The following is a 16282-nucleotide window of genomic DNA, read 5'->3' on the forward strand; positions in this document are numbered from 1 at the left end:
CTGGGGCGGATAACAGGGCACCCTATAATACTAGTGGTTACTGGCTGGCTATTAGTCTCTTTACTGCCCATTTCTACAACCCACTATTATACGTGTATTACATGTTCTCGGTTGTCATGGTAACTATAGAGGTAGTGAGCTAAGCTGCATGCTCACAAGCAGTATAATTACGATGAGAAAGTTACTCGACTTAGCGATAATATGTACTATTTTTATCTTAAATCTTTTCAAACAATCCATAATTATACAGATTTTATCCTAAACCAACCCAGATATACAAGGAGAAAACAAATATAGACCTATAAAGGTATCCAGTATTTTGTTATTTTCGAAACCTAAAAATATGTATTGTAGTAACTATTATGGTAACTAGTAACTATAGTATTGATGTAACACTGTAACACTGTAACACTGTAACACTGTAACACTGTAACACTGTAACACTGTAACACTGTAACACTGTAACACTGTAACTGCTGAAGTAATTGTGACGCTGGTGATTTTGTATTACAAAGAACCTCAAAAGTTAACTAATAGTACAGACAGAATAAATTTAATAAACCCTTTATTTCTATAATCTACTTTTTACATAAAATAACTCTAAATTATAGATTATTTTCTCACGGCACATAGCAGCAATTAAAAACCTGTCGTCACTCATTGAGCGATGAAAAGTTGAATAGTGCTCCCTAATTTTCTACTTCGGAGGAGATGAATTCTTTCGTTCCTGCAGCTTGCCCTTCTAAACTATATATATAGCCGGCGGTGGGGAACAGAGAGCATGCTTAGCTTAGCTAGCTTCATCTCGGGTTCAGACCTCGTACAAACTACACATATTCCGGGCTATTTCACAGTTTAGGAATGTAAACTGGTTCTATTAGATATCAACACCTAATTTCAATCAGTCTTAGTAGATATTGAAAATTTTCTAAAGAAACTAACAGAGTAACGGAGAGGCTAACAATTATTGGAATTTAAGAAACCTGTAGCCTATGATTCCGGAACGTTAATTATATTTCGTCCTCAAAGAAAAATATTATATAACTATAAAGCTTTGTTCTGTAAGTAATGCTGGGTGTAATTTCTATTACACTAGAATAAGAACATAGTATTTCACTAAATTGTGAGTTGTATTATTCTAAAAAAGTGTTTGTTTTCACTAAGTTTTGTTATTATATAGGAGCAAGTGCAGCGCTACTCTACAATAAACGCAGAGCTACAATCCTTACGAGACGTTATTGACATGAGAAACGCGGAGATTAAGAAGCTGAACACTAAAGCCAAAGAAATAGAATTAAAGGTACGTCATCAATTATTATTATTATATATATATATCGTTTTACGCTCGACTGTGTCTTTAATTGCAGCTATTGAGCTATAAATATAATAAAATGTATAATAATAATATAGTAGTTCGTCTTAATCTACCTAGTAACTATAGTAACTATATAATAGTAACTATAGTAACTATAGTAACTATAGTAACTATAGCAACTGGTTTTCTACTCAGGTGGAGAATATCCCTGGTCTAGAGAAGGACTTGCGGAGTTACAAGGACCACAACGAACAACTGCGCGCCACAATAGAGATGAAGGCTGAGTCTGAGCGAACCCTGAACCTCACACAGGAGACACTGTACCAGAATTTAAAAGAGAAGGAAACAGATAATAAAAACATTGTCCTCAAGTGTGAAGAACTACAATTCCGGGTAATGGAATGTCTTACTAATGGAATATCTTACTATATATAAAGCGAGACTTTACTGACACCACGACATCAATTTTTACACGACTTTCCGCGAAAACTGTGAGGGATATACCATTGCAACTTTTTTGGTTGGGTTGATGATGATAATGATTTTATAGCCTTTTGACCAGTATGAATAAATATAAAAATTGGCCAAGGAATAAGAACTTCAAGTCCTGAAATCTGAATCCGGTGTAAAAATCAGAAAATAAATAAATATTGTTGTCTCTTGGCACGACTTTGTGGTTAGTTAGTTGTAGTTCCTGTTGCTCACAAGATACTCTCACCAGTTGTCCCTGATTGAGGAGAAGGAAGGAGGAAGTAACGGGAAGATATTCGCGCCAATAAGCTACAGCACCCCTACCTGTAGCCCTAGAAGGCAGTTTTCCGAACCTCCTATCAGAACTTCTGATTCACCTTCTAAACATTCCAACAGGTTAATTCTTACTTATTTTAATTAATTAACTTATTAATTATTTTAATTAATTAACTAATTGGATAATAATCTGTTATTGATTTTATATGTAACAAGATACAATAAGGTTGATATATGATCGCTAAGATAACATATTTTAGAGTTGATACTACTGACACACAGAATCAGACTTTCTCTCGTACACGACAGACATCACTAGATTCAGGAACTTACCTTGTAAAAAGGAACTCTCTAAATGTGTTGAACGTGGGAGAGGATAACAAAATAGCTGATAAAATAATTAAAATCTCTAAAACAAGCGACACAATAAGAGATAGTCCAGTATGGATTGCGAGGAGGAGATGTTGTTCTGCCAACCAATCACACAGTACTGATAGAGTTTCTACTGATAAGAAAACTGCTGATAAAAGTACTTCAGATTACAAGTCTCCTACTTCTCGCTCCAGAGCTCTATGGTTTGTTCCCATCTCTAGAAAGGATGGAGTTGAGTTAACTGATAAAACCATGGATACACCCGTGAAGTCTACTTCAAATCCGCTCTCATCCAAATCAGAATCACATCTCTTATCATCAGACATTTCTACTTCTTCTAGCCGACAACCCATTCGCTCCTCACTCCGACTCAAGAAGCACAAGCTGAAGAACAACAAGTTCACATACTCCAAATACCTTGCTCAAAAAGACAGCTCTGAAACTGATTCCCTCACAAAGTCTAATGTTTGTCTGACTCCGGGGGCTGGCAATAACATGTTACCTGACAACGCTTTAATAACGTGTAATATAACCACCAAGGATAAACCGACGGAGGACTGCGAATCATTTGTAGATACTTATATTTCATTAGATGCTGCTGACATGGAGCTGAGGTCTGTTAAAAAAGACTGCGCCCAAAATACCACCCAAAATTTCACCAACACAGCTGATCCGGGTGATAAAATATCACCGGGTCCGGGCGATAGGCGGTCTTCTAGAGGTAAAAGTAAATCACCAGGCAACACCACTACTAGTAAATCACCAGGCAACACCACTACCAGTAAATCACCAGGCAACACCACAACCAGTAAATCACCAGGCAACACCATTACCAGTAAATCACCAGGCAACATTATTACCAGTAAATCACCAGGCAACACCATTACCAGTAAATCACCAGGCAACACCATTACCAGTAAATCACCAGGCAACACCATTACCAGTAAATCACCAGGCAACACCACTACCAGTAAATCACCAGGCAACACCATTACCAGTAAATCACCAGGCAACACCACTACCAGTAAATCACCAGGCAACACCACTACCAGTAAATCACCAGGCAACACCATTACCAGTAAATCACCAGGCAACACCACAACCAGTAAATCACCAGGCAACACCATTACCAGTAAATCACCAGGCAACACCACTACCAGTAAATCACCAGGCAACACCACTACCAGTAAATCACCAGGCAACACCACTAATACTACAGATTTGTTCATGAGGGTTTCTAACAGATTAAGTAGACGACTTAGTCTGACTAGGAAACACAAAAAACCGAGCATTCCTGTAGAGACATCTGCACAAACTGAGATCGAGAACTATTTATACGGTAAAGAGAGCAGCATTGAGGTGAACTACACCGACCTCAATTACACGGCTAACAACTACACCGCTAACAACTACACGGCTAACAACTACACGGCTAACAACTACACGGCTAACAACTACACGGCTAACAATTACACGGCTAACAACTACACGGCTAACAACTACACGGCTAACAACTACACGGCTAACAACTACACGGCTAACAACTACACGGCTAACAACTACACCGCATGATTCAAAATACAGATTGAAAATATTTAAGGGTACAAGCTTTATTGTGGGATAATTATTACCGAGTGAAATGTGGAAAGTTAAAAATTGTTAACAATTTCCGGTGGCAAGATTAATCTATTAGTCTATTTAATTCGATCAAGAATTGTATTTAATTGTTGTTTATCTGCTTTTATCAATTAAAAACTATCACTTTATTATATTATGACTGATAATTATTTCAGGCCGAAGTCTCAAGTCAATCTGTTCGATGCAATGGAAGCTGCCACTCAAATTCTACCCCTTCACGACTGAACGAAACGTTTCACATCTTTGCATGAACTGTTCGGTGTGTTTGTTGAACGAATAATAATTTAACTTTTGTTTGGTAATATTTGTATTGTATTAATAAAGTTGTGATGAGAATTGAGCTTGAGTTTAAACTTTGAATCACCTTGAAGATTTTGAAATATTTATTTCTTGCTTCTGTTAAGGTAATGAAAGAAGCCTCCTTCTTAAAAGTAGATTCTTAGATTGCTTATACTTGTACATTTTGCTATTTTAAATTTCAATAACAGATCATGCTTTTCGTTCGTTATCAAATTATTTGTGGAGTGGGATACAGCTGGTTCCCATCACTTGCTAGATAGGTTAGGGGCAGGATTTTGGCTGGGGTTCAGGTAATGGTAACGTTAACAACATAGTTTCTCCATGTGGGGGGTTTTTTTCTGTGTGGAGTGAGGAGTTATGATCGAAACAATCAACACCCCCACTTGTGGCCCGCTTGCCCCAAGCCGTTTTAAAATGGTTCAGTGTATGGGTTCGGTATATAATATGACTACAGCAGTTGCTATGAAGGTTAACCAGTAATATTACATCGTAAAGTAAACCATCTTAAGACGTTTTTACTAAAATTGTGGCGCAGCTTACCCCATCTATATTCTATATCTGACCTAAATACTTGCTCAATTCCCGATTATCGATTTCAACCATAGTTGTTGATAGCTTAAATCAGAATAAGTTAGAATTATACTGTTAACAGCTCGATAATAGTAAATTACGAAAAGGAGGCCGTGCCACAAAATCTGAGAAAACACCCGCTGCATCCTCCGGGTGAGTGGATAAATTATTAACTTAATGGAACGCGCCATTCTATCAAAATAGTCATTATGGCGTTCAAACCACGCTGCTGCGCGCGCCGCACTCAGTTCCGTTTCTATATAAATTAAAGGAGACACGGTGATTCATGATAGTCTGTTCACTATTCTGAAATAACACGCGATCACAACGGGTGGTGTAGTGTGTACTCTAACGACCTTTGATTTACCTTATCGGACATCATTTTGAACGGAAATTAAAATGAACTGTGGAAGACATTTGGGTGTTTCCCCCCAATTTTGGCGGATAATTTCACAATCGATTTTTAATACAGTAAGCAAGATAAGACATAAATATAATGCATTGCATTTATTAGAGCAAGATAAGAAAAGCGTTGCGAGCGGTAAGCATGCAAATGTTGATATAATTTAGTCCGATGGTTACAATTGACCAAAATTAAAAACTACTACTAGTCATATCTGATATCTTGGACAATAATACTTTTTGGAACAATTTCAACGGACTATGGACTTTGAATTTGACAGATTTTACTTGAAAGGACATTATGATTAAAATGAACGCTAGGGCCTCCAGCCGAGCGTCTAATTAATGTCCGTTCAAATAAAGTCCAGTAAGGTAATCATTTTATGATTTACCTGTGGACTCCTAGCTCACTTCAGGTGAACACTATATAAATACTAGTGAAGTCAATTCCGACATCGGGATTCCCTAATCCCGGGATCTCCCGACGAATTTCGGTCGGGAATTTCCGACCGGAAAATATTCTTGATTCCCGAATTTCGGGAATTTTCAATATTTGTATGCAAGATCTTACTAATCTTAGAATAAGATCTTAGAATATTCGAATGAATTTACTGCAATATAGTTACACGGGAGCGTTAATCAGGTTTTCGAACTTCGTAAACTGTTAGCCTGCATTGTTAAGGTTAAGAAAAACAAAAGTAAAACGCTATATGAGTTTCTAGACGAAACAAAAGGTTCATCCAGCAGTTCTGACTTCTGAATGCTAAAGCCAGCCAAAAAAAAGTACCAACACGTATCTCTATTAAAATGGAGGGGGAGATGCTGGTATTTATGGATGCTGCTATAAAAACGGTCCCGTCCTGATCGTTTGAGCCTGGACGGACCTTGTCAACAGCTGGTAGGACGCAGACAAAAGTCCGTTATACTTCGTTTTTAGACTGAACTTTAGTATAAAGGATTATCTCTCGAATGATCAAGACTGCATAGGAAACTGACCCTCAGAAGTCAAGTAATGATCGTTTCTAAATTAAAGCTTGGGTATGCTAAAATTTCACGCAAAATTGTCTACGCGCCAATAACTATGACACCCTGCTGTTGTTTGATGATGAGGCAAATTTAGTTGTACTATTGAACTTAAAAAGTATATAAGTACAACCATAAAATTAAAAGTTGGGTCATGCCCATGGCAATTTTTTTAAAGAGAGGCTGGGCCTGGTTGGCCCACGAGAGGATAGCATTAGCATGTGGATGCTTTGCCCACCTCTGGGGTATGGCAGTCCTGTGGAAGGATGCCGGTGGAATCAAGATGTGTAATCAAGGATGATGGTAAGTGTTGTGGGGTGTGTCATAGATGAACGCTTAAGTGGTGGTTGAGTGTGGAAGAGAGAGAGGCGAAATAAGACTGCGTTTGAGTAGTCGCTATGTTACACCGGTCTGGTCCAACTCCTCTGGCACCATTAAGTGTTCAGTGTGGTTTGCAAAGTTGACGATGGTGGAGATGTACGTTGGTTGTCGAATATGTCATTGACAGAGAGGTAGTAGTCCCGGAAATATTGACCTCTTATTTGGGCAATAGCCGGTCACTGTCCGAGAAAGTGTGGGACAGTCTCCTCTTCGTCGCCGCATTTAGGACAAGCACTTGTGTCTGATTTGCGAATGGTATGTAGGTGTTTGTTAATGCCATAATGTCCCGTGATGAGGTGCACTGCAATTCTGTAATTTTGTCTGTTGTTACTGAGTGTAGTGTTGGGATTTTTGATGATGTTGATGTTTTTGTGTCCAGTTTAGTGTGTCTGGGACCATCAGTAATCCATGATTCTTGATTAAGTTTGGTGACTTTGTCTTCGATCAGACGTTTGATGTAAGATTGTGGAATTGGGCAATTCAAAATGGATTCACTGGTTGTGCCAATTTTGGCCAGCTCGTCTGCTTTTTCATTACCCCACAATCCGATGTGTGCAGCTGGGTCCCGGTCATGGCATGGACATGACTTTATTACACAAAATGGAACTTAAATATGAGCGCCATTTGCTCTCGGGGATCCCGATTAACGGGTAATCCCGGGAAATTCCCGGTTTTCGGGAATCCCGATTTTATTTCCCGATTTTCGGGAACCCGGGATTTTTTTGCTCGGGATTCCCGAATCCCGGGATTAATTATTTTGATCGGGATTGACTTCACTAATAAATACCCAATACAAGGACTTAAATATTCAAATTAAGCTCTTAATATTGAATGTAAAATAAAGATAATGAGTGTCAAGAACTTTTTTAAAACTACAATTAATGTACATACTTTTTAATCAAACCACAAACGCGATATCAGAAGGGGATGGATCTATCATATCTAGCTATCAAAACTCTAAATTACTAAATTTCAGTCTAATTATAAATTTATCAAATGGTCCCTATCATACATATACTTATAGCCTCTTTTCTAAAAGCATGCAACCTTCATGAGCAATGTATGAACATTCTAATTATAATTAAATATCTTTTTAAAGCTTTAAAGATCTTAATAGATCTTTCCTGATTTCTAAAAGTTAAACTAAATCAAAAGGTCCCTAAAAGATGCAAATATGTTTTGTTCCCCTCTATAAGTATACAATTTTTGAGATTAGAGTAGACAGTAGGCAGAAACAAGGATTGCTTGAATAACTGAAACTTTACTGTAGAAACCTACTGCTCCGGAGCCACCATCATCCATTTTAATGTCTGAAAATAAAACGAGTTTTAATTTCAATAACGGGTACAAAATTCGAATATAACAATATAATATAATAAACGAGCTCTCGAATATAACAAATCGTTTCACTAAGAGTTAAATAGTATAAAGAAGCTGACCTGTGCAGTCAGTAGCTGCAGTGCCCTTGCCGGCTCGCACCGCTGTACCATCAGGGCACACAGTGCAGTGTCTGGCTCCGGGCTCTGCGTAGCTGTCACACGGGCAGGGGTGACAGAAGAGAGCATCGTCTCCCTGACTGTAGTGACCCGCCGAGCACATCTCACACCGCCCTGCTTCGTCTTGGTAGTAACCACCCGGACAGGGAGCTGAACGACATTGGTGCAGGGAAAAGTGGTACATTTTAGCTTGCTGTTATTGATTTTAACAGCAAATAAAAGTTCTCATGGGCGCTAATTATTTAGTTAAAATAACATTTATATAGCGTCAATTCGGATTTTAGCGTTACCCGGTTACCAGAGAATTGTTGTATAGAAACTTACCCCAGTAAGTGCAATTACTTTCGTTAAAGCCGACCCCTGAAGGAACCATTGCTCCAGGGGGACAGGGATTACAGGAGTTAGAGTAGCCTCCCTCACTGTAGTGATCAGCATTGCAATCCAAACACACACTTATTCTATCGCTCAGGTAGGTGCCAACTGGGCATGCTGAGGAGAAACACTTGTAGTAAATCATTATTAAACTGCTAATAGTAGTGATAGTAATCATTATTACTACTTGCAGTAATCATTATTGAGATATTCTTGCTCGCTGTTTAATATCCTTTATATGGTCTGTAAATTGGCAGCTAGGAAATCTTAAATTCTAAAGTTAACTAAGTTGCGGCTCATACCTTTTACAAGTCTATACTCCATAGTGAAGTAATCTTCCAAACTAAGCCCGGGAGCTACAAATTTAGTGTCAGTTACCTTCACTGCCAGCTTCCGAATCTTATCCAAACTTCGTTTCCATGACAACCAGGTATCCGACCCATCATCAGCTTCTTCACACCCCTCCTTAAAGGAGCCTCTCACTTTTCCATTGTTCAGTTCCACCGTGTAGTCCGAATTGAGGTCGATACTTGCCCAGGAAGGAATAACTAACATGTCAGGGTTCTCCTCGATACATTCGGAGAAATCCTCAGCAACGTGGAGGAAACACGCCGCTCTTGTGACCGGGCTTAGTGTGCCAGTCAAAGTTAACGGACGACACGAAACTGCTCCTCTTCTCCTCTTCAAAGAACTCGTACTGAACCCCAAACTGCCCCATATCTTCCACCTCTCTTAGTTGGGTTAGTCTCATGTGTATTCTGGTGTCCAGGGGGTTAAAGTCCACATACGGGGTACTGTGAGAGTGATCACCTGCCTCTAGTTTAAATTCCTCCCAACCCGTCTCAACCCAACCTGTACAAACATGGAGTTAGAAAAATGTATTTCTTTCTAAAGACATACCTTCTCTGACGTTATTTGACAGGACATTAAAATGAACACTTGAAGGCATTATAAAACTATTAGCAATCCGAAAGCAGTCGTTAAGCAGTAAAAATGTTGATATAATTTAGTCCGATGATAGAAATTGGAATTGACCGAAGTTAAAAAGTATTCATACGGACTTTGACTTGGACAGACTTTATTTGAACGAGAATTAAAATGAACGCTTGAGCCTCCAGCTTCAAATTAATGTCCGTTCAAATAAAGTCTGATAATGTAGCTTATTTAGACTGGTTTTAGCTGATAAAAAGTTTGAATTGAAATACAACTGAAACTAGTTTTAGGAATATTGTGAGAAGAAGACTGAGTGTTATTGAATAGTTTTTATATTCTTTTTTTATAAAACTTGTTCCTGAAAACTTACTGTGGGCAGTAGAGACGATGGCCGCAAACAAAATTAAAGTTTTCATCTTGTTCTTCTGAGGGCTTACCATGAACAAGTGCCTGTACTACTACTGTAAATTATTAGGTAGGATTAATGATTTCATAAAAAACTCGTTAGTTTCAGAACAAAAGGCAATAAAAAGAACCAAGAACCGACAAACAATTCTACAAGCTAGCAGGTGCGAAAAATACCTAATCAAAACCGTAAACGTAATCCAAGGAAGGCCAAATAACTGAATTCAAGATTGAGGAAATGCACAATGTCAACGGTGTGTTTGCTGTTTACTTACGAGGACGTGATTGTAAAGACAGGTACCGCAAAATCCAGCAAATTCGGAGAAAGGGAAATCGAATAATGTACATTCTTCTACCTTACACCTTGGTTAAGTGTGGTGAAAACTAGGTAGTAAAAACACGATTAAGTTATAGAGTGTAATGTGACGTCATTAAACCTGGTATGTGATTAAACCCTGGTATGTGATTAAGGGGGGGGGGGGGGGGGGGGGGGGGGGGGGGGGGGGAGGGGTTCACCCTGATTTTTTGTGGAATTTGATTTCGAGATAGCAATTTACCAACAAACTAGGGCCTGTGACCGAAATTTTGAGGGGGTTCCGGACTCCGGGTGCCCACCGGTCCCAATTATGCCAAATTATCTTAAAATACTCAAAAATCCATATTTTAGGTACTCTACTTGTAGATAGTGGTACCCTGAACTCGTCTATGGATTGCCATCATCACCAAAATATGGACATACGCACCAAATTTGATCGATACTGGCCCATAAATTGGTCAAATATCCATATTTTTGAATGAAACCAACTTTATATAAAAGGTTATCCTAAACTACACAGTCTCTATGATTATCAACACAATATCTAGCTAACTGTGGATTCGGTGTTCAAATAATCGCAAAAAATGAACAAAAAATCGCCCATATCTCAGTTCGCGATATTTGCAAAACTGATTTCGCTCAAAACGACAAAACAATGAGTTTCAATATATTTTCATGAAATTTTCGGAATTAACGTGGAATTAAGTTTTGGAGTGGAATTTTGAGTTTGTTCAAAAGGAAGCATTTTAGGGTGTTTGTTGTTCATAACTTATATATAAATGTGCTAGTTCCGGTTATTTTGCACCCTTCCAAAAGTCTTTAGCACATTCCTATCGAAATTTTAGAAAAATCTGTAAATATGAAAAACGAAAAATGTGCCTAAATTTGTTGTTTGGCTTTGAGGTGCAAAAGATAAACTTTCCAGTTGAATAAACACATTACATTTTTGAGGGCAGTGTTCTCGAAATCAAATTTTTTGGGTTGGAATCGGTGCGCTAGATGGTCACTGAACTTTCTGTGAGGTCACTTGGGTTGGCTGACACAAACCCCTGTTTTGGTGTATACCCCCTTAAACCCTGGCGTGTGATTAAACCCTAGTGTGTGAATAAACCCTAGTGTGTGATTAAACCCTGGTATGTGATTAAACCCTGGTGTGTGATTAAACCCTGGCGTGTGATTAAACCCTGGTGTGTGAATAAACCCTGGTGTGTGAATAAACTCAGGTGTGTGATTAAACCCTGGTGTGTGATTAAACCCTGGTGTGTGAATAAACCCTGGTGTGCGAATAAACCTTGGTGTGTGATTAAACCCTGGTGTGTGATTAAACCCTAGTGTGTGATTAAACCCTGGTGTGTGAATAAACCCTGGTGTGTGATTAAACCCTGGTGTGTGATTAAACCTTGGTGTGTGAATAAACCCTGGTGTGTGATTAAACCCTGGTGTGTGAATAAACCCTGGTGTGTGATTAACCCTGTTGTGTGATTAAACCCTGGTGTGTGATTAAACCCAGGTGCGTGATTCCCTCCTTCCCTCTCTTTTTAACAAACTGCTATTTACAAAGAAAACAAAGAAGTTTCAAACGTTTTTTATCATAAGCACGGAGAGAAAAGAATATATTTGTCTAGTAGATACGAACAAGTATTTCTATCTGTATCCAAACTTTTTGGTAGGTAGAATTTCATCAATCATATAATTAGATAAAAGGTAAATTCAGTTATTGCAAAGTCCGAGAGTTTATATTCACTTTACCAGTTTACAGTCTACAGAAGAATAGCTTAGGAGATGGACCCAAAACTAGCATGTAAAGTTTCTGTATCAGAGGTTATCTACTTATCTATTCCGTGTGTGGGGGTCGTTAAATCCACTAAAGCTGACACCACCACACTCTTCCTCTTTTCTCTCTCCATTGAATTGACCAGCTTCTTTTCCTTTTCCTTTTCAATAACACTCTGTCTCTTCTCGTCAGCCTCTATGTAACTGTGAATAGCGTTACTCAGCGTCCCCTCAGCGTCTATTAGATCATCCTTCTTCAGCAGGACCACTAGTTTAGGGAAGAAGATGCAGAAGAGGAAGCACTGGGAGATGCAAAAGTAGACGATAGCTCTCAGCAAAGACTTGATAGAGGGTTCCGAGATGGAGTAGCCACTGAGGAACATGAGACAGACAACCACGATAACTAGAGAGGTGGTGAAGATGGTGGTGGTTTCCTTGAAGTTGTGAGGGAACAGCCTCATTTTGTAAGCTATCAGTAGGGTGGCAGCCAACATCACACACGGCACAATGAAGGGGTAGCAGGTAGCCAGGAAGTTTGCGGAGTTGCACACTTTGTGGATACTGATATGAGGATCTAACGCTTCCTCGTAAACCCAACCCTGGTGCATTATAGAGACCATGGTCAGCAGAGCAGTCGCTCCTATCATTATCGCCAGGATGATATACTGAGCAGGTCGAGTCAGGAACTTGAAGATGAATGGACGTTTGAGCTGAAAGTTAATAGCCGTCATGAAGATCTTGTAGATCTTGAGAGAGCGGTAGAAGAGGTTAGTGCAGACACAGCAGACGAAAAGAGAACAGAAGTAGAATTCCAGGTTGCATGTAGAAGGGGAAGGTTCGAGAAGAGTAAGCACTGTGAGGATGTCGCCTACACAGAGCGAGGACAGGAACAAGTAGCAGAAAACAGGATCAGATGCCTTTATCACGGGTCTGTTTCTGTTGACCGCAATGAAAATAGCTATGAAGATTGTTATGAGTCCAGCCGCCCCACTTAAAAACAACCCTATCAGGAACGGTGGAGACCTTAAGGAGATGAAGTTTTCGGGGACCTCTTCACAAGTAGTTTTATTTTTCACAGCGTGCTGAGTTTGTTTACATTCTGTACACTCGTTAGAGTTAACAAGTGAAGATACAGAGTCACCAGTACACCGGGGACAGGTCCAGCACTTACCGAGCCCTGGAGAGTATGACATCAAGGAGGTGTGACTCCCTGGGGGGCAGTCCTCCGAGCAGGCATCAGCTCCTCCTATATCTTTAACGTGGTATTTAAGAGTGTCATCCATACCTCCCTGGTTGTGGAACAGCACCTTTCCTCTCATCACTTCGGAACTGTTGCGATATTCTAAAACTTGATATCCCATTGCCAATGTGCTTTTGTTGAATGTGATATCTTTTAAAGATTGTCCGTATATCTGCACCTGCTGTGTTCCAGACTCCAAAGTTGCAAAGAGATGACTCCTCAGATCGTTAATGTCCATATCTCTACCTTTACTCTGCAATACTGTTTGTACGTTATTCTTAAGGAGCAAAGTAGCTGTGGCTACAAAGCTCATCCAACTAGTTGGTAATCTGGTGTTCGTACAGGCCTCCATCAGACTCTCTGTTGGACGGGAGAAGTTGCACGCCTTGCTGTGGTGATAATCCTGGGATAATCTATCATCAGCCGCCTCAGCTCGGTCGTACAGCAGTCCTCCTTTTATTGTCATCCAGTCCCGGTTCGCGTTCTGCACTACAGATCTCAAGTAGATGAAAACCTCATTATCCACATTTAGCCCTCCTGTTAGGATCTCCTTCTGACTGGTTCTAAACTGGTCTCGGGATATGGTGTAGCCAAATATGTACGTCTTGTTTCTCCATTTTCTATTCAGGATTGTCTCGTTTAGGAACGGAATAGCGTGATATTTGTTTCCATTAAAAAGCATCAGCTGTATTGGGGCTGGAGGAACTGAAATTATACGAGATTGTTAATGAATTATCACGTGGGACTACCAGTATCCAACAATGTGTAGCAAGTATCTTATCATTAGTCGGTACTGTATTGTACAGTGGGGTGCCATATTTTACACTTTTAGATAAATACGTACCTTCACCGTAAGAATCGTATTCTTGAAACTCGTCCACTATTCCGCCTTCTCCTTTTCCGTACAACTCGATTAGCCTCCCACCTCCAGCCTGAGGCTTTATTTATTAGTTCCTTGTTATATTTTTAATATTTCATTCAAGATTTGTCATACAGTTACAAGAGTTGCCGGCTGCCGCACAGTTCCACTTGTTACAGGTTACTACTACAGTTACACTTGTTACAGATCACAGGATCACTACTACAGTTACACTTGTTACAGATCACTACTACAGTTACACTTGTTACAGATCACTACTACAGTTACACTTATTACAGATCACTACTACAGTTACACTTGTTACAGGTTACTACTACAGTTACACTTGTTACAGGTCACTACTATAACAGTTTTACTTGTTACAGGTCACCTGGTCACTACTACATAGTCGGCACTTCCTTGAAACAAACAACATCACAACAAGTATGGTACCTTGGAGACATAGTTGTCGTAAACATAGTGAGCAGCTGTTTCAGAGAGCGGATTGTACCAGACATCAACATATTGAGCGTTCAGGAACTTCAGGAGGTTTATAACACTCATCGCCTCCATTTCTTCGGTCTCCAACAGAGAAAGGTATGTGGGGTATTGTTCCTGTGTGGGATATTGGGGTATTGTGGAGTTTTGTGGGGTATTATGGGGTATTGTGGGGTATTATGGGGTATTATGGGGTATTATGGGGGTATTGTGGGGGTATTGTGGAGTTTTGTGGGGGTATTGAGGGGGTATTGTGAGGTTTTGTGGGGTATTCCGTGGGAAAATAATTATTTGGGAGATGCTCAGTCAGGGCTTATTTTATAAATGACCTTTTTAAGAAAAGCGTCCTCCGAGTAAATATATCCGATTGTAGGAATAAAAAATGAGGTGGGAGGTCCTATAGATGGCATTACTCCGGCTTTCTGATCAGAAGCAAGGAGACCAATAACTTTCTCGTTTAGAGCGACTTTGCTGCTGATCCTTTGGTCGAGGTATGGTTCATCGCACCTGGGCATTATCAAAGTTTTAGGTACAACCAACAACAACATATTTACTTTTAGGTTCATATACTGCAAGTACAACCAGCAACAACAGATATACAAACCCCGAATAGATCTCGTATCCAATGGTGTAGTTGTCCACAGCTGTGAAGTTCCGCATCAAGTCTTGGAAAACGAGCGCTTTTTCTAATGAGTAGACACTCCTAGAAGTCAAAACACACTCATCATTCTCCCTGGAATATAACAATAGTAGACACTCTTAGGAAGTTAGGAGTCGACATGCACTATCATTCTCTTTGGAATATAACTGATACTGATACTGATAATGATACTGATACTGTTACCGATACCGATACCAATACCAATACCAATACCAATACCAATACCAATACCAATACCAATACCAATACCAATACCAATACCAATACCAATACCAATACCAATACCAATACCAATACCAATACCAATACCAATACCAATACCAATACCAATACCAATACCAATACCAATACCAATACCAATACCAATACCAATACCAATACCAATACCAATACCAATACCAATACCAATACCAATACCAATACCAATACCAATACCAATACCAATACCAATACCAATACCAATACCAATACCAATACCAATACCAATACCAATACCAATACCAATACCAATACCAATACCAATACCAATACCAATACCAATACCAATACCAATACCAATACCAATACCAATACCAATACCAATACCAATACCAATACCAATACCAATACCAATACCAATACCAATACCAATACCAATACCAATACCAATACCAATACCAATACCAATACCAATACCAATACCAATACCAATACCAATACCAATACCAATACCAATACCAATACCAATACCAATACCAATACCAATACCAATACCAATACTGCTAATATTCTATCTAAGAGGCGGTTAAAACTTACAAAGTTCCGATTTCAAATATCCCAACGATGAGGAAATCTCCGTCTTCTCTAACCAAGGGCTCAGTAAGAGATTCGTAGTTAATTTTGCAGAGGACAGAGGAAGAGAAGAACCCCACGACTAGAAGCAGAAGAGCTTTCATAACGCCGCACAATAAACAACGCCGCACAATAAACGTGCAACCAATG

General features: G+C 39.4%; 3 protein-coding genes across 3 annotated transcripts in view; 1 reads left to right on the forward strand and 2 right to left on the reverse strand.

Moving 5' to 3' along the window:
* The window catches only part of LOC134817887 (microtubule-associated tumor suppressor 1 homolog A-like), a 42861-nt gene extending 38301 nt beyond the window's left edge, over positions 1 to 4560 (forward strand). Inside the window, exons 12-15 of the mRNA XM_063827251.1 lie at positions 1181 to 1300; positions 1511 to 1708; positions 2037 to 2182; positions 4228 to 4560. Of these exons, the coding sequence (XP_063683321.1) occupies positions 1181 to 1300; positions 1511 to 1708; positions 2037 to 2182; positions 4228 to 4297 (534 nt within the window). The 3' untranslated portion in view covers positions 4298 to 4560. The remainder of the gene's footprint in view (positions 1 to 1180; positions 1301 to 1510; positions 1709 to 2036; positions 2183 to 4227) is intronic.
* Positions 4561 to 7600: 3040 nt separating this feature from the next.
* On the reverse strand, positions 7601 to 10010 carry LOC134817869 (signal peptide, CUB and EGF-like domain-containing protein 1). The gene is made up of 5 exons (XM_063827221.1): positions 9920 to 10010; positions 8919 to 9468; positions 8569 to 8733; positions 8188 to 8394; positions 7601 to 8058 (listed from the first exon to the last, which is right to left on the reverse strand). Exons 2-5 carry the CDS (start codon positions 9169 to 9171, stop codon positions 7961 to 7963), a joined length of 723 nt encoding a protein of 240 aa, XP_063683291.1. The 5' UTR covers positions 9172 to 9468; positions 9920 to 10010; the 3' UTR covers positions 7601 to 7960.
* Positions 10011 to 11858: 1848 nt separating this feature from the next.
* On the reverse strand, positions 11859 to 16282 carry LOC134817986 (metabotropic glutamate receptor 4-like). The gene is made up of 6 exons (XM_063827391.1): positions 16097 to 16282; positions 15245 to 15373; positions 14970 to 15147; positions 14596 to 14757; positions 14128 to 14215; positions 11859 to 13988 (listed from the first exon to the last, which is right to left on the reverse strand). Exons 1-6 carry the CDS (start codon positions 16234 to 16236, stop codon positions 12097 to 12099), a joined length of 2589 nt encoding a protein of 862 aa, XP_063683461.1. The 5' UTR covers positions 16237 to 16282; the 3' UTR covers positions 11859 to 12096.

This window comes from Bolinopsis microptera, chromosome 7 (genome assembly GCF_026151205.1).
Source record: "Bolinopsis microptera isolate Bmic1 chromosome 7, MBARI_Bmic_1.0, whole genome shotgun sequence".
In the NCBI taxonomy this organism is placed as follows: Eukaryota; Metazoa; Ctenophora; class Tentaculata; order Lobata; family Bolinopsidae; genus Bolinopsis; species Bolinopsis microptera.